General features: G+C 43.8%; 1 protein-coding gene across 1 annotated transcript; it reads right to left on the bottom strand.

Moving 5' to 3' along the window:
- Window positions 1-230: 230 nt before the first annotated feature.
- On the bottom strand, window positions 231-18,245 carry LOC308041603 (rap1 GTPase-activating protein 1-like; the record flags this gene model as incomplete). The annotated part of the gene is made up of 11 exons (XM_080346390.1): window positions 231-247; window positions 1,145-1,247; window positions 1,330-1,456; window positions 6,209-6,322; window positions 8,546-8,649; window positions 9,886-10,032; window positions 11,584-11,718; window positions 12,391-12,477; window positions 12,663-12,734; window positions 17,690-17,845; window positions 18,102-18,245. The coding sequence occupies 11 exons, from the start codon at window positions 18,243-18,245 to the stop codon at window positions 231-233; spliced, it is 1,206 nt and encodes a 401-aa protein (XP_080202516.1).
- Between the last annotated feature and the right edge of the window lie 6,983 nt (window positions 18,246-25,228).

The following is a 25,228-nucleotide window of genomic DNA, read 5'->3' as shown; positions in this document are numbered from 1 at the left end:
ACAGAATTTGTCCTACCTTAGATTCTGGAATTTTCATTACCAGGTTTCCATCCTCAAATGTTATTACGGCATCCAATGTGGTCAATAAATCCCGTCCTAAAAGGGAAACTGGACAGTCTGGAACATATAAGAACTTGTGGGTTAATTCCTTTCCTCCAAAACACAAATCTAAGGGTTGTAGGAATGGCCGTACTTCTTCCTTCCCTGTGGCACCAACAATCGTTGTTGTTTTATGACCTACTGTTCCCTGTAAGGAATTTAGCACAGAATAGGTAGCCCCTGTGTCCACAAAAAATCTCACATCCTGGTCTCCCACTTGTACCGTCACTAAGGGCTCCTTATTCTGGGTATCCATTTTTGTGCTTTCATATAGTCAGCTGTCATTACTATACTCCCCCAGCACCATAGTTTGTACTGCATTTCCTACTGCATTTGGTACCCAACTCATGGAACCGGGACAGTTTGGGCATTCGTTTTTCCAGTGTCCTTGCTGCTTACAATAAGCACATTGATTTGAACCAAGCTTTACAACAGGTCCCAAAGGAATTCCCTGAACATTCTAAAAACCACGCCCTTGACCGTTTCTAATTCATCTACCACGGACTCCTGTTCCTACTCCCCCACCTTGTCCTTGGACAATAGGTCTTGCTGATAATGCCTTGACTGTTCCTTTTCTCTCTTATTATTAACTTTCCAGGCTGTTTCTAACATAACATCCAGATCTCGTAATTGTGCCCCCTCCAGTTTCTGTAATTTCTTTCGAATATCATCTTGAGACTGTCCTAAGAAAATTAAAGCTAACTGAGCCCTTGCTTGTTCTGTTCTTGCTTGTTCTCCATAGAAACACATGAACACACTCACACAGGAACACACTCATTCTTTGCAATCTACTGTAGCTCCTTCTGCAGTGTGTACAGCAATATTTATTCATGCTACTGGAACACACTTCCCATTCTCCATTCCCCATTAGGATTTGCATGCTGGCTTCTCTCCCATTTCTCTCAGCCTATTATCTACCTATGCTTTCCCAAATCTCAAGGATGGCATACGAAAGATTTTCCAAAATGATCGTAGCTCAACATCACATATGTTTCTAGAAGCATAACCAGAGGATTTTTTCTGTTTTTCTTTCTTTCTTTTTTACCTGGTGAGCTGGAAGTACTGGGTGTGCAGTCACTGTCATCCAGCCACGTAGTCTGAACCATTGAATCCTGTTTTGGAAGGCCCTTAAGAGAGCACCTCAGCTCCTGGAGAGGGCAAAGAAGACGTGTTTTAATAAAGCACTTGGTAAAATCAGGGAGGGTAGCCTGTTAGAGTTCATACACCCACCCTGTCATTCTCCTCTTCCTCAGATGTTTCATTTTCCCTCAAACTACTACAACAACTGCTTACACTGGATGAAGAACGTGAGAATGGCTGCATCATGCAGTATCCTGAAGTCTGACTCCTGAGCATTCTGTGAAATGTAAGCATTCAACATTATCAGGCTTATTGTTACACATAGGCTTGCACTTTTTGTGACATAACTTTACCATATAGTAGTCAGCAACAGGAAATTATTCATCCACAGCTAGTTTTTCCAATTCTGGTGAACTGGCTTGCATTCCTTAATTTCTAGTTGCTACTTCATTTAGTAGAAACACCACTTCTTGTTTCCATGCTGGATAACTATAATCAAAGGACAAGACTGAATTTTTAAGTCACAGACCTAAGTGTCTTCAAGCAGAGTGAGTCAAACCACCTGCATTTAAGCACTGTTAACCTCTAGACATTCATTAAAATCAACAGATGCCTTCACTTTGGAGATTAGAGATTTTAGAAGCCTAAATACAACATGTTGAGGTGTTAAACTGAGTATAAAGGCAAGGCACTACCCAGCCTCGGCCACCCACATCCACTCTCAGCCTATTGTGTTTGGTCTGGTGAAATTCCAGACAGTACAAGGAAGCTATAAAAGCACACTTTTCATGTCGTAGAGCTTATGAATTGTTACTGCTATGTTTCCAGACAGTTTTAACAGGAGGAGTAAGGAAAACTTATAGATATTAACCAGTATTATAGAATTATTAACTAAGAAAATTCAAGGAAGCAATGGGAAGGCACAAACAAATTACTGAGATCTGCATTATTTTAGGATGTCTCAGTGCCAAGCCATTAGGATTGAGTGTCAAGCTCTTGCACAGACATGTCAGAAAGGTCCTCCTGCTTACAGATAGGAACATACCTAGGTGAGGATGCCCTTCCTGGTGATTTTGTATGTGCACAGCTGCCAGTAGCCAGGCTCCTGTAGGTCCATCCCACTAGACTTTTAGCTCCCACAGGGCCATTACAATAGGAACATTCAAAACAAAATCTATTGGATCACTTGACTGCCACTCTCTCAAATGTCATGGTCACTGAGATAGCCATGATATATACCATGTTTCATATCTGTCAAAAAGGACCCTTTAGGTCAGCTTCTCCCAGCTCAGAATTTGGGATCCACTGCTTACAGTCATCTAGGAGAAAGAGCAGTTCATGAGGCTGATAAGCTCACATGGTGGAAGGTGCACTGTGCATGTAAACCTAACATTTATGGTGAAATACTCACTGCCTGCAGAAGAGATCAGCCAATAAGAGAGAGATGAGTGCTTAAAAATGTTAAGAAACCCAAAAAAGCTAGGAGAGGCAAGAAAGATAAGACACCTTCAAGATACTAAATATGTTTATTCCTTCAGAAACACTGCAAAATGTGGCCAGTCTTGACCTATAAGCAGTAATGAAACCTAAAGTCTCAGGCATATCACATGCCAGCATGCAACAGGGAGAACAGTAAAGACAGGGCCAATATAGGCCAAAGGTATTTCCTCAGGAGGTTAGGAAATATATTTTGGAGGAAATGAAGACCAACATGCTTCTCTATTGGCAGAGCAAATCAATAACATGAATTTAAGTGAGTTAGAGCCCAGATTTTTACAAAGTATCTCCTTCTCAGCATCCTTCCTCAGCAGGTTTCTCCATCCTCACCTACTGACCTATGTCATCCAAAGACAGTAGAGACAGAGGTGGAAAGATGTTTGTCTGCTCTTGCCTTCTGCAGGCCAAGCTGTTCTCTTCTGGCTCATCTGAGAAGAGGGGAGGGGAAGAGAAGGAGAGGCACTCAGCAGCAGCCTCTTTCCCTCATCACTAGTAGAGGCTGTTTCAATGGCTGCTAACTGGGCAATGGGAATGGGCTAGAGCCAAAATGCTCCAATAGAAGTTATCTGGACACGTCCCTTTCCCAGGACTCCTGCTCCTGGAACTGCCAGTGGAGCATTACATGGTGCCACTTGGTCTCTCCACAGTCCTTGAGGTCCTCTAAGTAAGTTCATGCTCCTCTTAGCCAAGGCTCTCATTTCACCCCAAAAGTCTTGCCGGTATCTTCAGTAGGTAACCAATGACAGAGAAGCATCTGGTCCGCGCTTGATTGGCTTGATGTCCCTACTCAGATGAGTCTAAGGATGGAAAACACAAAAAAACTTTTCCTAGGATTTGGGTGTACACAGTACAGTGCTTGATTTTTCAGATGCAACCCAGAAAGCCATCTGATCCTGAGGAGGTTTGCTATGTGGTTACTTAGGCGGGGTTCATTCTTTTAAGTCTGTCCCATGGGAAGAAGGATTATTTGGAAGCCTACCTGGACAGTAAAGCAGAAAAACTAAGGGTAATTGTCCCTGCACGTGGTAGAGAAGCCCAACTGAACAATGCAGTTTCATGGACTGCAAGCTAATCACTGCAGAATGGTGTGTTGGCAATCAGCATGTGAGGAAAGAGAGCGCTACTGTAAAAGAATTAATCTGTGTTCCCTTTACATTATTTCCAGCTTGGTTTTAGCACAACATGGACTAAGGGTTTGATTCGGTCTAGAATCTGTAATTATTATTTAAGACCAGCTGCAACATGCTGAACATTTTTGTGACAGAGAAATTTCCTGTGACACTACTCTCTGGGGAGAACCAGGAGCGGATTGATTGACATACTGCCAGGGATGACATTTTTAATATGGGCTGCAGAAATTGCTCTAGAACCAGCTGGAACTCTTTTTGCATTAGAAATATGCCTATATCACAATCCTGATTTGTGGCTTCACAATTAATGAACAATACTATTTCAGTAGAACTATCTTTGAGATAGCCTGTTAGAATTAAACTCCTAGACTGTTACTGCAATAATGTGCTAATACTGTTTTGGTGAAAATAGTGCGCTCTATGTGGTGGAATTCCATGTCCTTGATTCCCTGTCCCAGCTATGATGCAGAAGCTATGACTTGTACATGGGCTGGTCCCTAACTCTGAAATTACAACTCTAACTCTGGCTAATCACCAGTTGTACTAAACTCCATGTTACATCCCACCTTGTAAACAAACTGTCCAGGAAAGAGCTAAACTACCACAACTGTGAAAAGACTTCTTCTGGTGATTGTACAAGTGGTTTTGGATCCAGGACTGGAAAAAGATGCTCAGAGAGAATCCTGGTGACAGAAATAGACTGCCAAATCGTACAGGTCATGCCTCATGTGCATAAACAATATTCATGCAAGTATTGTCAGTGAAATCCCATGGTATGTTTGCTCTCTGAAAGCATGTCATATCAATTTGAAACAGCCATTGCATCTGGTTCACCTCAGCTGATGAATAGACACTGGGGGCTGGGAAGTGGATGAAGCCCGCCATCAAATGTAGAAATCAGGAACAGATGTCAAGAAAGCTTCATCATTTTCTTCCAGGACATGCACACATTCTACAGTATGCTAACCAGGACTAACCAAATTATGAGATGTTTTCTTACTAGGCAGAATTCTTGCTGATTATGCAAGGTTACTTCATCTGCCTAATCAGAGCAAGAGTCCTTCACGTGTGAACCTCTAATTCATTAACAAGGTCCCAGGCAGTATGAGGATGGGGAGGTAGAATAATGTGGTAAGGCTGGAAGGAGCTGCTGACCAATCAGTGATTCCATGTCCTGCATTCTCTCTTATCCTTTGCTGCTAGAGCTAGCATCTTAAATGGTCTATATCTCCTAGCTGTGCTCTCATCCTCCACCAAAATTTTGGACACCCACCTAAACCAAAAACTAGTATCACAAAAACATATTTACCAGAACTCTGCACCTTGGCTGTGACAACATTTTGGGTAGTCGCACAGCTGAACTACTGCAGATAGTCACCAGCCTGCAATTCTTATGGAACTTTGGATCTACCTGGAAGGAAGGCCCTTCCTTATCAGACTTGGCACCTGGAGCAACACAGAGGCCTGGCTCTAGAGCATTTCCCGAAAGTTTCCTAGAGCAGCCCCAGTCCTGAGAAAGGGACATGCCTTACTACAAAGTACTCAGTGCCCTTTTTGCCACAGGTCTCATCCAAGTTCTCATGAAAAAAATCAGGTGTGGCAAGCTGTTCCAGAAAGTCAGCTGCAGTCCTGGATTTAGAGACAGGCTGCTCTGGAATCTTGTAAATGTAAATGTATAGTTTCCATTAAGTCCTGAAGTATCCTAGATAGGATCACATCCCAGCATAATGCAGCTTAGCAACAGCAAAGATGCACTACCAGGAAAGTACATTTTTATATAGTTTTTGACCACCAGAAACTGAAGAACTATTTTGCAGACTACCACGTGAAGTATTTTGCAGAAGTACACTAGGTATGGTATGGCGTACTTTAGCGATGAAACTTAGGTGCAACACACGAGACCCCACTGTAACACTTTGGGGGGACTGAAAACAGACTAGTAGTTCAGACTGGTTTGGAGCAGCAGCGTGAATCCTGCTTGAAGGGGCAGAACTTGAACACAACTCAACATTCCAACAAACCCTTGTCCAAGCTTCTCCATGAAGCTCCAAAATCAACCCAGAGCAAACTACAGAGGAAAAAAATACATGAGTAAGCATGGACAACTGAACTGCTAGGGCTTTGTGTATCCTGTTGGATGCAAACTAACATTACAGTAAAGATACAGCCAAATCACCTTTAAATGGTTCAATCTTTATTCACTGGCTGTTTAAGAAAGCTGACTTACTTACTTGCATGCTTGAATTACTGTTCCATGGCCAGACATACAACTTTTAAGATACTGCAATGCCTGGTGTGGGCAATCTTAGTAAATCCTCCAAGACAGCAAGACATGCACCATGCTTAAGTCAATACCAGACACACTGAGTGTATTTCAAATAATAAAATTATTTTCAACTCACTTGCTTATCCTCCTGGGGAATTCTGGAGAGCTGGGACTGGAGGATCCATCAGACTTCAGGTCAAAGAAAGTTCCTGGACTGTCCAGCACCTTCCGTATCCTCTCTGCAGTGCCTCTGTTGGGAAAAAATAGAAACCAGCTGTACCCCATGGTCAGAGTTAACTACTATCTATTCTAACACTTTCTTACCAGCCACAATTACAAAGCTGGATCTTTCATATACACATGAAAGTACAGTTGTGTTGAGAAGAGTAGGTTCCTCACATGTGACCTGTTGAGGGCAATATATTAGAAATGGCCAGCTTTAAGCTCCTTTTGAATTGATATAAAAGTTAAAATTAATTTCTGTACTCTCTTTTAATTCTTCCTCTTTTTCTTCTACCCTCCCCATTTCATTGGTCTTAGAAAGTTTTAGGATTGATTAGAGAGTTAATGTATTTATTGCACAAAGAAAAAGGATCCAGCAAATTTCTGTTTCAGGATGGTTACAATAGTTTTGTTGCTACTAGTACTTGTCAAGATACTTCTGAAGCAAGCTGTCTGTGTAAGTAACTGAAAAGTGGGGTATGTTTAATTAAGGATCGGAAAACTCAGGGTTTTTTTGAGTGAGTTTTGTTGCTTCAGTGATGGAGCTCACAAAGTTCCTCCTGGGTCAGCTCTGCTGTCAGAGCCTGCATACCATTAAACTACAGCTTCAGGGTGAAGTCACACACAGTGTGTTAATCTCTCTTCTGCCAGAGAGACTGCTCCAGTCTCCCCCATTCTTGCTGAGTGTACTTCCCATCAGCCCAGGTACCCATCAGACTCATGCATGAACCAGTTCATGGCAGAACCTGGCAGACAATCCAGTGAAAGTTGATACTTTTTCTGTTAGATTAATGGGCTGAATCAGTTCCATGAAGAGTTCACTGAACATCTGAGCCATCACAAGGAATAGGACAGGATTGGGTAGTTGAAAGAGTTAGTGGGACTGCTTTTCAGTGGCATTGAACCATTAGAACAGACCAGTTGCTGGTTAAACTGTACCTTCAAGAATCAACCAAATAGTTTTTCACAGAACACAAGATAAGGCTCACTGTTCCTCATATCTATAATACGATTACAAATAAACAAAAGGAAAGCTAAATAAACCAAATAACTTACCAATTCCCTCCTAGCAAAGGCCAGGGGAAAAACCAAACCAAAACAAAAACCAACCAAACAAAAACAAAACAGAAAGAAAACAAATCTAGGGATTTTCCTTATTGTAGAAAACTTTTACAGATCTTTTAAAGGGATAGTGAATAATGTTGTACACAATGTAATGGGTTGGCAGGTGCAGCTGCATAAGGTACAAAACTATTCAAAGTAGTGAGGAGCTATGGCTACTGGGTTGGCTTAGACTGTTACATGGAAGTTGTCTCAGATTTAATTTTTCTCAAAGAAGGTTCTATACTGTATTCTATACTATTTTTATTCAGATTAGGTCCTAGGCATCTCATTAAAGAAAGATCCAAGGGAATACCTAGAAGGGAAAATGTAGTAATTCTTCCTGTTGTGAAATCACTATTTTCCACATTAAAGATAGCTTTTTTCCCCCTTTTACGCTGAGTCTGTAAGCTGTCCCCCGGAATTCTTGCACCTGGAAAAAATGTATATTAGATGCAGAGCACTCATGTGACTTCTGAAACTCTGTATAATCTTGAAAAGGAGCCTCAGCAAGAACTGAGACAAATTTGATTTAACTAAATCTCTTGTGACCAACAGACAACTTTTGAATGGTTAAAATTCTGTCAAATATGCCAAATCACTCCTTGAACCTGTATGTTACCCTTTAAGTATTTCTCACACCATCTAATTTGTTTTGACTTAAAGCTTTTTTTAAAAAATCCTTTTTTTTCAAGGTATCAGAAGTTTTGTCTATTTGAACTTTTTGACACAAAACCAAACAAACAACCAAGCACCCAATTCTCCCTTGCCAAATAGAAGCCTTTAATCTGATTGTTATCTGAAAGTGATGAATACAGAACAGGAGAACCAGGAGTCCTGGAACATATTGCACAATATTTAAGAGTGACATTACTATGTTCCTCCACCCATTTCCTCCCTTCTTCCACTCATATTGATTATTCTCCTTTACAAAGAGCCCTTTTTGTTTTGTTTGTTTCTGTCAATTGTCCATTTCTCCATTAACTCATAATGAGGCTTTTCTTCCCATTCCAACCATTTCCATTTCCATACTCATTCCTGTCAATTACCTTTCTGTCCTTATACATGCCTTTCTATCTCCCCTTTCTCATCTCCTTCTATGTTTGTTTTTTTTTTTTCTGTCTTTGTCTCATCTTCCCACGGCTCATACCTCTTTTCCTCCCGTATGTTCTCAATGCCAATGGCACTACTCCGTCGCCCATGGAACCAGCTAGCTCGAGTACGTGAGGGGCTCCAACCAGGCAAGGCAAAAGACTAGAAAAAAGGAAAGTGTGACAGAAAAGAGGGCGGGAAACATGACGGGAAACACTGTGGAGAACTGAAAGCATGGAAGAGAGTTTGCAATGTGGATCCAGATCCTCTCCTTTGCTTTGCAATACAATAGAACAGCTCAGCTCCACTGGTGCAAGGAGTACTTTCTGTCAGTGAGAAACATAATCTAGGGCTTACAAAGGTGGTACAAGAAAGAGACTGAAAGATACAGAAACAAAGTCAGAACAAGATACACAGCCACTATACAGAGAAAGAGGCTCAGGAAGGGAGGTATCCCCATGTGATGAGAGAAGGAGAGGCAGAATCAGGAAGGCAGAGAAAAATAGAAGTTAAAGGAGAGAAGGAGGCAGCAAACTCATCATTACTACGCTGTGAATTAGTTGTGCTGACATAAGGAATGCATACAACTGAGGAAACTGTCACCAATAAATTTCCATACTGAAAGGAACCTTCTTGGCTTACTCAGAGATGTGTTTTTGTAGTTTGCCTGTATACTGACATCACTAGTGCAAAGACCATAATCAGCTAGATGCACTTTGGCCAAAGTGACCATAATTCCAGTATCAGAAACATGGATTCTTTTCTGGTAACATTTGTCATGGATTTGTTATGCTCACACTGATCACATACGTTTGGTATCCTTATCAAATAAGAAAGCCTTTGATAGTGACTAGAAATATTCACTCTTTCTCACCCCAAACTTTATTAACTCTGCTATTTGTTCCCAACATACAAATTATGTTTACAGCAAAAACGCACCTTGAATAAGCATTGCACACCTGTTTATATTACAGAAAAGAATCTGATTGGTGAAATTGAAGAAAATGGAACAGATCTAGTGTCTTTATATTCTCAGCTCTTGCCATATGAGAATACAGCACCATTCTAGTCAAACCACAGTACATGCATTTTTTTAAGGTATGGCAACATACAGGATCTAATCCAGGATAGATATCTGATGCAGAATCATGTTTGGCTTTCTCCTCCCAGTCTGCATCAATCTCAGCTCTAGTTTACACATGAACTGAGGCTAGAGATAGGCACAGACAAAACAGATTGCAACACGTGCTGTCACCACTTGTGAGATGGGATTGTACAACAGAAAGACATTCACAGAAAGACAAAAGGACAAACTAATAGGGAAAGAGAACTAAGAATGTATGGATGGCTCACAAAGGTATGCCAGGTTTCTTCTTACAGCCCACTCAAATACCTTACCGCAGCAATGGCCTTAGGGCCCTCGGTGACACTCTGGCTGAGGGCAAGGCCAGGTGTAGCTGGGCGGCTGGGCAGGGTGGCTGGCTGCTGCTTTCTCATGGATATCCCCATGGTATCCAGGCTCTGGCTGCGGCCTCTAATCACCCGCTGAACAGTGGGGAAGCAGGGAAACAAACAAACACAGATACACATATAGACCTGCACACAGTAGAGCAGTAGGAAAAGTACCACAGTTTGGGTGGAAAGGTGTGATAAACCAGCACCAAAACCACAGAAATCCTAATTCCTAGAAGACAGCATCTTAGATATTACCCATTTTTGGTCCTAGCCAATTCATGGAGCTCACTGCCAGTGGAGATCTCTTCCTCAAGTTTATTCTCTACTTTCACTTCCCTTTTCCTGTTGCAAAAAATAGAGATTCCCTACCAGTATCCCAGCAGATTGGATAAGACAGCATAATCTGAAGAATTCTTACCCAGTACAGGCTACAAAACAGAAAATCAAACTCCTGTTCAAGACTGTAAGGTTCAGTCTTGCATGAACTTGGGTGTTGGTTCCAAAGGGAAAGGAGCCATACTAAAGTCTGCAGCATCTGAAAAAGCTATTTTTGAGTTTACTCAGCCTTTTCCAGCCTTCTGCAAAGGTCATATGTCTACATGACATGCAAATCACAGCATCTGCTATAAGTCAGAAAAGGACATTTTGGGATAATTAGTGTAAGACCCAGATGGGTAGGAAATTCCTGTTTAGCAGCAAAGGCAGGATAGACTGATTGTATGTAAAAACACACCTCATCAAAGCATCCCAGTTCTGACCAAAGCTACGCATATAACTATATGTAAATGGATTAGTTTGACAGCCCTTAACAACTCTAACTAGCCCACCATGGTCATCTGAAGAAATAACGTATTTCTCTGTCCAGACAGCTAACTTACACAAAAGAAGTGGTGAGGCACTTCCACAGAAGTGGGAGAGGAAAAGTAGATAGGAAAATGATATAAGATTCTCAGTTCAAAACTCAGTTTTCCTGTTTGTACAAAAACTTTCCTATCTCGTATCATCTTGATCACTTTTAAAATAAGTTCTGCCACCTGATTAAAAAAAAAAAAAAGAAAAAGAAAAAGAAAAAGAACAAAGTGTAATCTACACTGAACAAAAGAAAGTAAATTATCTCTGGCTTTTAGAGAGTAAGTAAAGCATCACAGTTTCTCTAGATGGTACACTCACAGATACATTAGAAACGCTCTTGCAGTGGCTCTTGCAAATATTTCAGTTATGAGGAAAATTAAGTGAAAGAGATATGCTGTAGGAACTGAAAGCTGCTTGCTACTAGGTATTACTATTCCTCTTGCAAACACTCATTCCTTTTTCTGTAAGTCATGGAGTGACACCTCGTCTAACATTAGACGACAGCATGAAGCATAAAGAATTTCATTTCTTAGGGACAATAAGGAATTCCACCCTAAGCCACACTGTAGCTCTGTAGAAAGGCGCACAGGAAGGGGAAAAATTTTTCTTGAGACATATGGCAAAGGACAGTTGAAGATGCTCTAGAGAAAGGCTGCTGGATTGAAAGACTTCTTCTGTCTCACCCTAAGCACAGCTGACCAGCAGGGTGAATATTCCTTGGAGGGACACACAACGAGCTTGAGAAAATTATGAGCAATTGGGTAAAGGAATCAATCCACTATGGCTCACCTTGAAATTCTCAAGGAAGCTCCCACTGCCATTCTCTATCTTGTCATCCTCCCCTATGGGCAACCCCATCATACTGCGGCTGCGAAGCTGCAGCTCCTCAAAAAGGCTCTCCAAGAGGGCACTCCGAGTTCTTTCCTGCGTCAACATTAGGAATGAAAACACAACTATTATTGGGGGCGGAGGGATTATTTTTCCTGTTTTTGCAATGTCTCACGTCTGTCTTAAAAAAACAAAAACAAAACCAAACATCATGAAGATTATTTTAAACAGTATGAAGTGGTTTTAGATGTGGTTTTAGTGGCTTAGATTTTATGGAACATATTACAATAGTACCTAGCCATTTTAAACTCTTTCTAAAGCAAGTCATAAAGGACACCGGTACTTTTTTTTACAGGTGATGAAAAAGAGGCATGAATTGAGGGCATTTTTTTCTAGATCAGGTAAGCAGCAGAGTGTGGAACAGAATTTTAGTACCTTGAACCAAAATCAGTGAGATCAGTACACATCCTGCAGCACAATACTGAGTTTCAGCTAAAACAGAATTTCCTCCAGCAAAATGCATGCATCATATTCCCACTCTTACTTGAGGATTAGATCTTTACATTAGGAGGTACCTGTTCATATTCTATCACACCTGCTGTGAAATACGAAGGAAGTATCACATAGCCAAGTATCATAACATTTCATCTTCCTTTTTAAAGCAACACAAAATAAGAAGTAGAAGTAAAAAGTTATACTGTATTTTCTTAATCTGGCAGTAATATAATTTTATAATTTTTAATGCAAACAACAAGGTAATAGACCCACCTCTAATTTAGCAAATTTATCAGCTCGATAGCAGCTGTACTCAGCATTGATGAGCTTGGCCAAAAGGAATTCACGAAACTCTGCACTCTGCAAAACAGGATGAAGACTAGACTAGAAATGAAAACAATAATAAAAATATCACATGAGAAAAGCTCTGCCTTTCTGCTCTTTAGACCTCCAAAGTCATGTAGCCAGACTGACAACACTGACTCAGAACTCCAGGGTATGTACCATATTACCCTGCCATCTAACAGTGGACAAGAGAAACAAACCTTTCTAAATATGGCTGGATTTGGCAGAGGGGGTCCAAAGAAGGGGACGTCATCTCGGGCTGTGACTGAAACCTGAAAAAATATAAGGGGGAAAAAATAAGTATCATAACACAAGTGAGACTATCAAAGCCTTCAGACTACTATGGTATATCTGATCCCTCCTGAATAATTCACATATCGAAAAGAACTCAAATATGTTATCCCATGCATCCAGCTCTTTCTGAACTCAGTGAATAAATGTGCTGATTTATCTTCCAGAAATTCAGTCAGCTAGATGTGCACACAGTAAAAGCAACAAAACCAATAAAGTGAATTGGTTTTTAGAAATCTTTAATAACAAGCAGTATATTTGGAAAAAAAAAAAAGCAGCTTCTATTCAGCCGGCAAGATTTACCTCCACTAGAAGAACCTCTGTCAATGTGATTATAGTGATCTTTTTTTTTTCTTTTTTTTGACAGAGAATTTTCAGTGGAACTACACTGCACAGTGAGGGGAGTATCTCAGTGACACCACCTCTCTGAGACACATATGGTACACATACAAAAGCACTTTCTCAGCAAGAGATAAGGATATCCATGTGGTTTTTTGTCTTTTTTTTTTTCTTTAACCGTGCTCCTACCCGACATATCAATGCCAAAAAAGTTACTGTAATGAAGTTTTTATATAGTCAGTTGGCTCTTCACACCATTTACTTGTAATTATACACAGCTATCTTACCAGATACACACAGCAATTAAGAATATTTCGCAGGCTTTTTTTTGCCAAGTTTGATGTGGTAGTTCAGATTTCTCACATCATAGGCCAGCACCCTTAATTACAAGGCCTCTCACACCCTCCCAATAGATATCTACCAGTTAAAATCCTGCCTTGCATTTTGTCAGGCATGTCAGCATCATATCTGTGCCTCGCAAAATTATGGAGAAGATTATTCTAGAAGTTACTGAAAAACATCTGAATGACAACACAGTCCTGCTTAACAAACTTAATTTCTTGCTACGACAAGGTTACCCACCTAGTTTACCAAGGGAAGCCTGTCGATGTGATCTTTTTGGATTTCAGTAAAGCCTTTGATACTGTCTCTCACAGCATCCTCCTGGACAAGATGTCCAGCATACAGCTGGAAAAACACTTGTGGGTGAGTAATTGGCTGATGGGCTGGGCTCAGAGGGTTCTAGTAAGTGGGGTTATGTCAGGTGGTGACCAGTCACTAGTGGGGTTCCTCAGGGATCCATCTTAGGGCCAGTGCTGTTCAATGTCTTCATAAATGACTTGGACACAGGACTTGAGGGAATACTAAGTTAGCCAATGACACTAAACTGGGAGGAGCTGTTGACACTCTCAGATGCAGAGAGGCCCTGCAGAGTGATCTGAGCAAATTGGAGAAATGGGCAATCACCAACTGCATGAAATTCAACAAGGGCAAGTGCCAGATATTGCACCTGGGGCACCGCAGCCCTGGCTGTACATACAGACTGGGGAACAAGATACTGGAGAGCAGTTCCGTGGAGAGGCATCTGAGGGTTCTGGTCAACAGCAAGTTGAACATGAGCCACCAGTGTGTCCTGGCTGCCAAGAGGGCCAACCATGTCCTGGGTTGCATCAAGCACAGCATTGCCAGCTGGACCAGGGAAGTGATTGTCCCGCTCTCCTCTGCACTGGTGTGGCCTCACTTGGAGCACTGTGTGCAGTTCTGGGCACCACGGTATAAAAAAAGATACTGGAGAGTGTCCAGAAGAGGGCTACAAAGTTGGTGAAGGGTTTGGAGGGGAAGCCATATGAGGAGCAGCTAAAGTCACTTGGTTTGTTCAGCCTGGAGGAGGGTGTTGTGTATTGATAAGGATCATGGCTGAAAACATTGTAGCGAAACTAGTTCATCCAGCCACAGGAGATGACACATTCAGTATAGGGTGAACTGCGATTTACATATCAACAACAAGCTAACAAGCCACAGCCCAGGCCAGCTGGCCAATACTGGAGGTGGGGGATGAGCTGGAGGGTACATAGCTCCATCTTCTGATATGCACAGCTTGGCAAACAAAGGGGAAAAGCTCAGACCCTTCAACATGGCCCCGGATTTGTCGAGACTTGTCGATCTTTCGCAATCACCCCTTTCCCCCGCAGACTCTTCTCTACTCGGAGGGCTATAAAAAAAGCTCGCTTAAAACAGCACTGATAGGGAATCCACCACCCTGAGGACCCTCAGCCCACCAGCCTCACCACGGGAACTAGACTAGACATCGGAGGATGCTGCCCTCCTAAACTACAAACCCCAGCATCCTCGCTGCGGGACACCGGAGGGCATACACACATCTCATCATCCATGCTGTGGAGCCCTAAGAGTGACTGGATCCCTCATCTGTTTTTTTCTTCCTTTCTCTCTGCTCTTTCCGCCTCTCCTTTTTTCTATACCCCCATTTCTTTGTCTCTCCTTCTGTGAATGGTGATATATTACTCTCTTTCTCTCTCTCTTACACCTTAGTTTTCCTTCCCTCTGTACCACTCTTTTTCTCTCTCTCTTCCTTTTGAACATATAAGAGTAACATTATCTTAAGCTCTGCTGTTGGATTCTTCTAAGTCCCATATTATAGCTACTAATGGTTGCCAATACATGGCTCGTAGTAGGACTCTTGCTGTTAATGTATTGATAAGTTCTGTGATATCATAAACTATTTTTGCAAAGCCACTATTTGCTGTAACTAGTATTCCAACACATACTTTTAGTAAAACTCGTAACTGAATTGGACCCCTGGAGTGATTGTCTGTCATTCACTTCACATAACCGCACAGAATTAACCGACAGTTAACTCACACCTGGTCTCATCTGTTGAGTCAGGGCGTGTGTCGCATTCAGAGTTAACTCATCCCTCATCCCATCTGTTGGGACAGAACAGAGGGGAGGCTCTACAGCTTCCTCACAAGGGGAGAAGGAGGGGCAGGCACTGATCTCTTCTCTCTGGTGACCAATGACAGAACCCAAGGGAATAGCAGGAAGATGTGCCAGAGGAGGTTCAGGTTGGACATGAGGAAAAGGTTCTTCACCCAGAGGGTAGTGGAGCATTGGAACAGGCTCCCGAGGGAGGTGTCACAGCCTGTCAATATTCAAGAAAAGACTAGACAGTGCCATCAGGCATACAATGTGAACTGTGGGGTTGTCATATGCAGGAACAGGAGGAGATGGACTCGATGATCCCTGTGGGTCCCTTCCAACTCAGGACATTCTATGATTTTAATTTTCTCATTGCAAAAATTGATTCAAATAAATAAATGCCATTAATATTCCAATTTAACCACAAGGCACTAAAGCTTAAGTAAATGGGAAAATGGATGGAAAAAAATTTTCCTTCAGTCTCTTAAGTACTAGAATACTCTCAAGGCAGAATGAGTTAAACGCCCTTTTGAAAAGCCTTTACAGAAAATCCTGCATTGGCTCTAGGGTCCTGACTGGGACTATTTCATTAAATGATACAGGCAACCCTATTACAGTAACCAAAACAATGGCATTGCAGACAGGGAAAGATGAAAACAATAGTAGGAAGAGACAAGACAAACGGTAACCTTCCCCAGCTCTTTCTCATGTCATTAAATGAAATCCAGTAAATTTCTGTGCCCTATAAAACAGAAAGCAAGACAAGAACTAGGACCCTATGCCCCTCATCAACATGAAGCTATCAATGTTCCTTGTGCTATGTCCCTGATCAATATGAAGCTATCATATATACCAGGCTCCCCATAGCACAAGGAACAATAGAAGGTGGTTACTCCACTCCCAGCACACTTGTTGGTGGGAAAAGAGATGGGTATCCTGTCCAAATTTTTATATTCTCGGTGTTCTTGTAGATTTCCAAGGCATAAGGACCAAATCAACATTTCTACATAATACGAGACATAGCACTTTGATTAAAATGTTTCTACAATAGAAACATCACAGAACCTGAGCTTCTGTATATTTTCTTCTCTCTCAGCATGACTGAAAGTTGAGCATAAAGTTACATAGGCATCCATACAGAGTCATGTTACAGTGAAAGAGCTGTGTGCAAAAGCTGCAGACAGGGAATTGGTTTTCTAGTAGAGCTTCTTTCAACTGGAGGGCCCAAACAGGTAGCACTTCCCTGACAGATGGGAATCCTGTTCTGGGATCCCCTGAAGCAGATGTAGCTGGTTTGAATTCCATAGATTAGGCCAACCAGCTGCATCTGAGCTGCAGTCTCCGGCAGGGCAACCTCTCAGCGCTGTGCTCTGCAGCATGAGCAATGCAGACATAGCTTTCAGTTAGGTGAATGAGTTTTACCTGACTTATATGATGCAAGCAATACATCCCCCAAAATGGCATAAATTTTTCCTTGTGCTCTTTGATGTAAACAACAACAACAACAAAAAATCTGAATTTGTCCTGCTTCAATTCCCAAGCTTTAAGCTTCAGAAATTCATCAGCCCCTTTGAAAAACATACAAGTATATTCTAGTTCCATGTGTAGATTCTTAATAAATTGATTGAATTACTCTTTCATTTTCTGTTTGCTAGGTAGAGGCACTAAGCAGTCCTGCAGTAAAACACTTGCATTCCAGAATCTTGGTCTTTGTCAGCCTCACCTCCTAGCCCCATCCAGATAAAAATGTATTTATGAAATCTGAATACTCAACAAACATGAACAGAGATTGCTAAATAGCAGCAACCACACTAAATAGGGAGGACCTATGTGAACCTATAGAATAGAGAACAGCATAGCAGACTGGAGACTCCTGGTCAGAGAACAGAGAGTGTGTGAAGGGCAAGGAGAGATGGTGGCAGCTACTGGATTTCTAGGTCTACTGGTAATAGATCTAATTATTGCCTTTCACTGAAAATTGATCCAAAGAAATAAATACCATTAATATTCCATATTGATCAAGTTTGCTAAAAGTGCAAGCAGAGCTGTTAGGATGACAGCTGGCTGAATCCGCACCTCTTCCAAAAGCCCAAGAACAGGTTTCCACTTCAAGGATCAATATCAGCAAATCAGTACAGAGGAATCTATTGGCTCTGTTCACCTTGTAGAAAGTGTCCCCAGTTGTGTCATGAGTGAGCTGAACTACCACATAAGCGTGTAGGAAATTAGAAGCAATCATATCAGGGACAAAAGGTGTGCTTTCATCCTGGAAGATGATGGCTACAATGTCATTCCCAATGTGACGCTTCCGCTGAAGCTAGAGACAGAAAAATAATAAAGTGAGAAGGCAGGTGAAAAAGAGTAGAACAGTACAATGGGCCCTTAAATACCAGTCTATTTAACATCTTCAGTCCATCTGTTGAACCAAACCCCTCATCAATTAATTTTACCATTACTCCAGCTATAATTCCCACTGTTATGCAATTAGGCATTCGCCCCTCTAACTAGCCCCACATTGAATACCCCTCCCCTCTTAGCCACACAGCTGAATTCCTTAGTTCCCCTTCCAATACCTGCTGGGAATCTCCCTCTGTGAAGGGCAGCTTTGTAGACACAGGAAACATGATCTCCTTGCCTCGGAAATTTGTATACACTGACTCAGTGCCCGTTTGACATCTAGTGACATCCAAGCCTCCCCGAAACCTGAGCAAATCCATACCACACCATAGATAAGGCAGGACAGAGATGAGGAAGTGGAAAGAAATGAAAATATATCAGTAACAGTACCTTGGTACATCAATATTATCAAAGGTGATTTTAAGAAATCACTGATAGTGGGGCATCACATCTTCCCAAAACAAATGCACTGCCTGAAGCAGCACAATGTTTCTGCTGATGAACATGCTCGCTAAAAGCTATGAAGCTAAACCAGGAATCCTCAAAGGAGCTACTTTATTTGGCATTCTTCTGAGAAACACAAACCGTATTTTAGAACTACCAAAAGGACAGGCTACCCCACAGAAAGAGACTGAAACAATACTGACCCCTATTATTGTGAAACAAACTTACATTCGCACAGTCAAATAAAATTATTCTCTGCTGCCACTGTGGGTCAGATTGAGACACCAGAAGAGAAACGAAACACACCATGCCTTAAAGCGAAAGAGCAACAGGGCGCACTGCGCAGGATTGTCCCTGATCTATAGCTGAGAGCAAACACTTGTGTGCTTGTCAGAGAGATTGTGTCTTGCGTGTAAGTGTCTGGGAGTCTGGCACAGGTCAGTGTGGTTGATTCGATAATCAACGTCTAGGATACTTGCAGAGCGGTCCCTGTTGGTGTGGGGACAGTCTGCGTGTAAGTTAGTCTGTGCTCGTTAGCGCCTGCTGTATCTATCCGTCGCTCTGCACGCGTGTGGGTCCATGTCTTTCTCTCCACAAGCATGTGAACTGATTTCGTCGCACATGTGCATCTGTGCTAGTGTTGAGCTCAGCGGAGTGTGCCTCTCGACACTTGGTGTGCTTTGGCTGTGCCTGTGTGTAACACAGCACAGCCATGACTGCTCCAGTGAAGAGAGACCAGGGAAATCATCAAGGCAGAGTCTAGAGGGGAAAACCGAAGAGGGATTGACGTGTGCTCGACAGAGACGGATTCCCTGCGCTGACATTTCTCAGTAACACGAGAAGAAATCAGAGCTGTAGATCGACCGGAGAAATGTTTCCGAAGACGCCATTTAGCGTCTGAACAGCAGCGTGCGCGGCTTTCAGGAGTGTGCCTGAAGAGTGCCAAAACCAGCAGAGCCTGTGCTCAAAAGCTGGTGGCTGTGTGACTGCATTGATGCACGTTCGCGTGTCTGCGAGTGTATAGACGGCTGTTTCATGTTCACACAAAAAGGCACCTGGTCGGGTTTTTCTTCTATGCGTGCACACGCGTTTCCGTTGTCTCTTCGGAACAGACGTACTCCTCTGCATGCTAAACGACGTGGTAAAAGGCGTCTGCCTATATTTTGGTAAACAACCGAGTGTGCGTGTTCTGACAGCGGCATTTCCGCAGACGACTCCACAGAGCCAGTTCTCAAAACCCCGCACACCAGGATTGAATGGATTAACCAAGCAATTTCACCGGTGCGCGCAATCACATATTCTGACGGACGTCTTTCATGCCACAGCAGCACGAACGTATTTGCGTTCAAGCCTGTATCAGAAACAATGTGTGGACCGAGGATCTGTTGGTATTCTCTCCGTACGGCATGCTTCGTGGCAGCTTACTTGCGGATCGCAGGCTTAGCGGTTTCTATACACGACTCGCTATAGGGAGAGAAAGAGAGCGCATGGGAAAACTTGCGTTTTCTGCGCCGGAACCTAGTTGCTACGCCTTCTGTTTGTCCACGGGAACACACACGATTCCCCACTGAAAACCAAGCAGAAATCTTTCCACATGCTCCCAGGTATGTGCACCCACCACCTCGTGCACGCGAACGCAGCTAGAGAAAAGCACCTACCTTTTCACAAACTGATGCGTAAGCAAACGCCTGGCCACACACATGCACACATCCGCAAGCGCACCCACTCCCATCTATGGGCAGAAAGACGTAAGCGAAGCGTACCGACGTGCTTGAGGGTAAACACGTCCGTTGATGGTTGGCGTACTGCAACACGCATACGTGGCTGCACGAGAATATTCTTTTGGAGGGTACCTGCAGATATGTCCCTGTACTTGGACGACCGTGTGCGTGAAAGCGTTTGTGTCTACAAACCACTGTCTGTCCACATGCGTGTGCCTTGGTGCGGGCTCCATTCGTTCTTAAGCTGGAGTGAGTGCACAGCTGCGCCGTTTGTTTTCAACGTTCCGCGTGTTGCACGACGTTGCCCAGTCCTGCATTTCTCACGCCACAGCGTGCAGGAACGTATTGCGTTCAAGCATGTATCAGAAACAATGTGTGGACCGAGGATCTGTTGGTATTTTCTCCGTACGACATGCCTCGTGGTAGCTTACTTGCCGAGCACTTAGCCGCTTAGCGATACACACGCTGTCCAATTGGGTTTGTGACACATACACAGTCAAATTTCAGTGTGTGTCAAAAACCCCCATGGACAGGGTGTGTGTCAGAATTCCCCTTGAACATTTTGTGTGTCACAAAACCCCTTGGACACTGGGTGTCTCACAAACCGCCATGGACCCTCTGTGTGACACATTTCCCATTGGACAGCATGTCAGTCACAAACCCCGTTGGAATGTGTGTGTGTCACAAACCCCGTTGGACTGTGTGTGTGTCACAAACCACAATGGAAAGCGTGTGTGTCACAGATCCGAGTGGAGAGCGAGTGTGTGACACAGAACATTGGACTGTGTGTGTGTCACAAACCCTTTGAACGGCGTGTGTGTCTCAAAGCCCATTGGACAGGGTGTGGGACTCAAACCTCATTGGAGAGTGTGTGTCACAAACCCCATTGGACAACGTGTGTGTCACAAACCCCTCTGGACAGCGTGTGTGTCAGAAACACCATTGGACAGTGTGTGTGTCACAAACACCATTGGACTCTGTGTGTGTCACAAACCCCATTGGATAGTGTTTGTGCCTCAGACTCCCCTGGACAGTGTCTGTGTCACAAAAGCCATTGGAAAGTGAGGTTGTCATAAACCAGTTTAGAGAACGTGTGTGACACAAAACCAATTGGACAGTGTGTGTGTCAAAAAACCCATTTGAAAGTGTGTCTGTCTCAAACCGAAATGGACTATGTGTGTGTCACGAACTCCCCTGGAAAGTGTCTCTATCTCAAACCCCATTGGACAGCGAGTGTGTCGCAAACCTCCCTAGACAGTGTGTGTGTCTCAAACTCAATGGACTGTGTCTTTCTGACAAAAAACAATAGACTGTGTGTCTCAAACGCCATTTAACTGTTTGTGTGTCACAAACCCTTTTGGACAGTGTGTGTTTCAGAAACACCATTGGACAGCGTGTGTGTCAAAATCCCCGTTAGACAGCATGTGTCACAACCCCCCTGGACAGTCTGTGTGTCAACAAATACCACTGGACAGTGGGTGTGTAACAAACCCCATTTTACAGTGTGTGTGTCACAAACCCCCATTGGACAGTGTGTGTCTCACAAACACCATTGGACAGTGCGTGTGTCACAAACACTCCTGGACAGCGTGTGTGTCTCAAACCCCATTAGACAGCGTGTGTGTCACAAACACCCCTGGGCACTGTGTGTTTCATGTACCCCATTGGACAGCGTGTATGTCACAAACCCCTTTGTACTACATGTGTGTAACAGTCCCCGTTTTACATTGTGTGTGTCACAAACCCCAATACACAGTGTGTGTGTCAGAATCCCCCTTCGACATTGTGTGTGTCACAAACCCTCTTGGACACTGTGTGTGCCACAAACCACCATGGACCGTCTGTGTGACACAAACCCCATTGGACAGCATCTGTGTCACAAACCCTATTGGAGAACGTGTGTCTAACAAACCCATAGGACAGTGTATGTGTCACAAACCCCTTTGGACAGAGTGTGAGTGTCACAAAACCCGTTGGACAGCGTGTCAGTCACAGACCCCGTTGGACTGTGTGTGTCACAGACCCCCATAGAACAGCGTGTGTGTCACAAACACCATTTGACAGTGTCTCTGTCTCAAACCCCATTGGACTGTGTGTGTGTCACAAACCCCATTGGACAGTCTGTGTTTCACAAACGCCATTGGACAGTGTCTCTGTCACAAACCCCTTTGGACTGTGTGTGTGTGTGTCATAAATCCCATTGGACAGCGTGTGTGTCAAAAACCCCATTGGAAAGTGTGTGTAAGAAACCGCATTGGACAGTGTGTGTGTCACAGACCCCACTGGACAGCGTGTGTGTCGCAAACCACGTTGGACAGCGTGTGTGTCACAAACCCCACTGGACAGCGTGTGTGTCACAAAACCCATTGGACAGTGTGTTTCTCACAAACCACGTTAGACAACAAGTGTGTCATAAACCTCACTGGACAGTGTGTGTTTCACAAACACAATTGGACTGTGAGTGTGTCACAAAGCCTCCTGGACACTGTGTGTGTCACACACCCCATTGGACAGAGTATGTATCACAAACCCGATTGGACAGCGTATGTGTCACAAACGCCCCTGGACAGAGTGTGTGTCACAAACCCCATTGGAAAGTGTGAATGTCACAAATCCCATTGGACAGAGTGTGTAAAAGAAACCCCATTGAACAGCGTGTGTGTCAAAACCACTATTGGACAGCGTGTATTTCACAAACCCCATTGGACAGTATGCGTGTCACAAATCCCCTGGACAGCATGTGTGTAATAAACCCCATTGACAGCGTGTATGTCACTAACAACCCTTGACAGCCTGTCTGTCACTAACCCCATTGGAAAGTGTGTGTGACGCAAACCCCGTTGGACTGTGTTTGTGTCAAATACCCCCCTGGATAGGGTGTGTGTGTCACAAAACCCATTGGACAGTGTGCTTTTTACAAACCACATCAGACACCGTGTGTGTCACAAACACCATTGGCCAGTGTGTGTTTCACAAACCCCATTGGACAGTGTCTCTTTCTCAAACCCCATTGGACTGTGTGTCTGTCACAAACCCTCCTGGACAGCGTCTCTATCTCAAATCCCATTCGACAGCGAGTGTGTCACAAACCCCCCTAGACAGTGTGTGTGTCTCGAACCCCATTGGACTGTGTGTGTGTGACAAACACCATTAGACAGTGTGTCTGTCTCAAATCCCATTTAATTGTGTGTGTGTCACAAGCCTCATTGGACAGTGTGTGTGTCTCAAACCCCATTGGACAGTGTGGGTGTCACAAACCCCGTTCGACAGCGTGTGTCACAACCCCCCTAGACATTGAGTATATCACAAACACCCCTGGGCAGTGTGTGTGTTACAAACCCCATTGAAAAGTGTGTGTGTCACAAATCCTATTGGACAGAGTGTGTAAAACAAACCCCATTGGACAGCGTGTGTGTCAAAAACCCTATTGGACAGCGTGTATGTCACAAAACCCATTGGACTGTATGTGTGTCACAAACCCCCATGGACAGCGTATGTGTCAGAAACCGCGCTGGACAGTGTGTGTGTCACTAACGCCCCTGGATAATGTGTGTGTCACAAAAACCATTGGACAGTGTGCTTGTTACAAACCACGTAGACAACGTGTGTGTCACAAACCCCATTGGACAGTGTGTGTTTCACAAACACCATTGGAAAGTGTCTATGTCTCAAACCCCATTGGACTGTGTGTCTGTCACAAACCCTCCTGGACAGCGTCTCTATCTCAAACCCCATTGGACAGCGAGTGTGTCACAAACCCCCCTAGACAGTGTGTGTGTCTCGAACCCCATTGGACAGTGTGTGTGACAAACACCATTAGACAGAGTGTCTGTCTCAAATCCCATTTAATTGTGTATGTTCACAAGCCCCATTGGACAGTGTGTGTGTGACAAACACCATTAGACAGTGTGTCTGCCTCAAATCCCATTTAATTGTGTGTGTTCACAAGCCTCATTGGACAGTGTGTGTGTCTCAAACCCCATTGGACGGTGTGTGTGTCACAAATCCCGTTCGACAGCGTGTGTCACAATCCCCCTAGACATTGTGTGTGTCACAAACCCCTTTGTTCAGTGTGTGTGTCACAAACACCATTCGATAGAATGTGTGTCACAAACACAATTGGACAGCGTGTCAGTCAGAGACCTCGTTGGACTGTGTGTGTGTCACTAACCCGATTGAACAGCGTGTGTGTCACAAACTGTCACGGAATATTACCCCGAGGGACAACAGGGTCCAAAGCAGCCTTTATTAAACTGGTGAAACAGGGTTTTAATATTCCAAAGTGACTTAAATACAGATTCGAATATCAGCTGGAAACTTATTTAGGGGCGGCAACCACTACAGCAGGCGGTCCACAGAGTGCATGCACGTGGCTTCACTCAAAACAATGCCGGAGTTGCCCCTTAGTCCCGTAGAAGCACACACTTGCCCAAGCCTATCCGTAATTATTTTAAAGAGATAATTTAAAGTATGTGTGCAAACGTGCACAGAAAGTATGAATATACTCGCAATCCTGCGAGAAGTTTTACTCACGGCCGTGGCGGCGAGGCAAGCGGAGACTCCGTTCCGGGGAGCTGGGGGGGGGGCCGTAGCTCCTGGCGGCAGTGGCTAAGCTCGTTCTCCGAGAAAACTCCAGGGCCAAAGGGAAGTTTTCGACGAGTGTCCCGTTTTAAGAGCTTTACCTGACTGCAGTCATTCCTCCTATTCCCGGAAGCCCCCCAAAAACATCCCCCACCCTAGGTGTGGGCGCCCAGCGGCTTTTTGCCCCTAACGACTCTGGTATGGGTGCTCTGGGGCCAGACAAAGAGGCTGTTAGGCCTGCGGCAGCCAGGAGAGAGGGGGATGTGCCCACTCCTCCATACTGAAGGAGGGAGGGGGAGAGTGGGGGCAGAAGAGGGGGAGAGAGGCGAGGGGGGGGTTGCATTCTGCCACAATCCCACCCTGTGACTACAGTCATGGTCAAGTCATAACTCCAGAGTGGTGTGACAGCCACCTCTTGCCTCCAAAGTAAAAGGGGACATTCCTGCCAGTGAGCCTTAATGTCCACTGTGGATCGCCATATCTCATGTGTTGACTTACCCCTGCCAAACAGTTATTAATCACAATATACAATAGAATCGAGGTAATTGCAACAATCA

This window comes from Nesoenas mayeri, assembly GCF_963082525.1.
Source record: "Nesoenas mayeri genome assembly, chromosome: 1".
NCBI classification, from domain to species: Eukaryota; Metazoa; Chordata; class Aves; order Columbiformes; family Columbidae; genus Nesoenas; species Nesoenas mayeri.
Note: the sequence above shows the minus strand (reverse complement) of the source record. Positions and strands in the feature narration are given on the sequence as shown.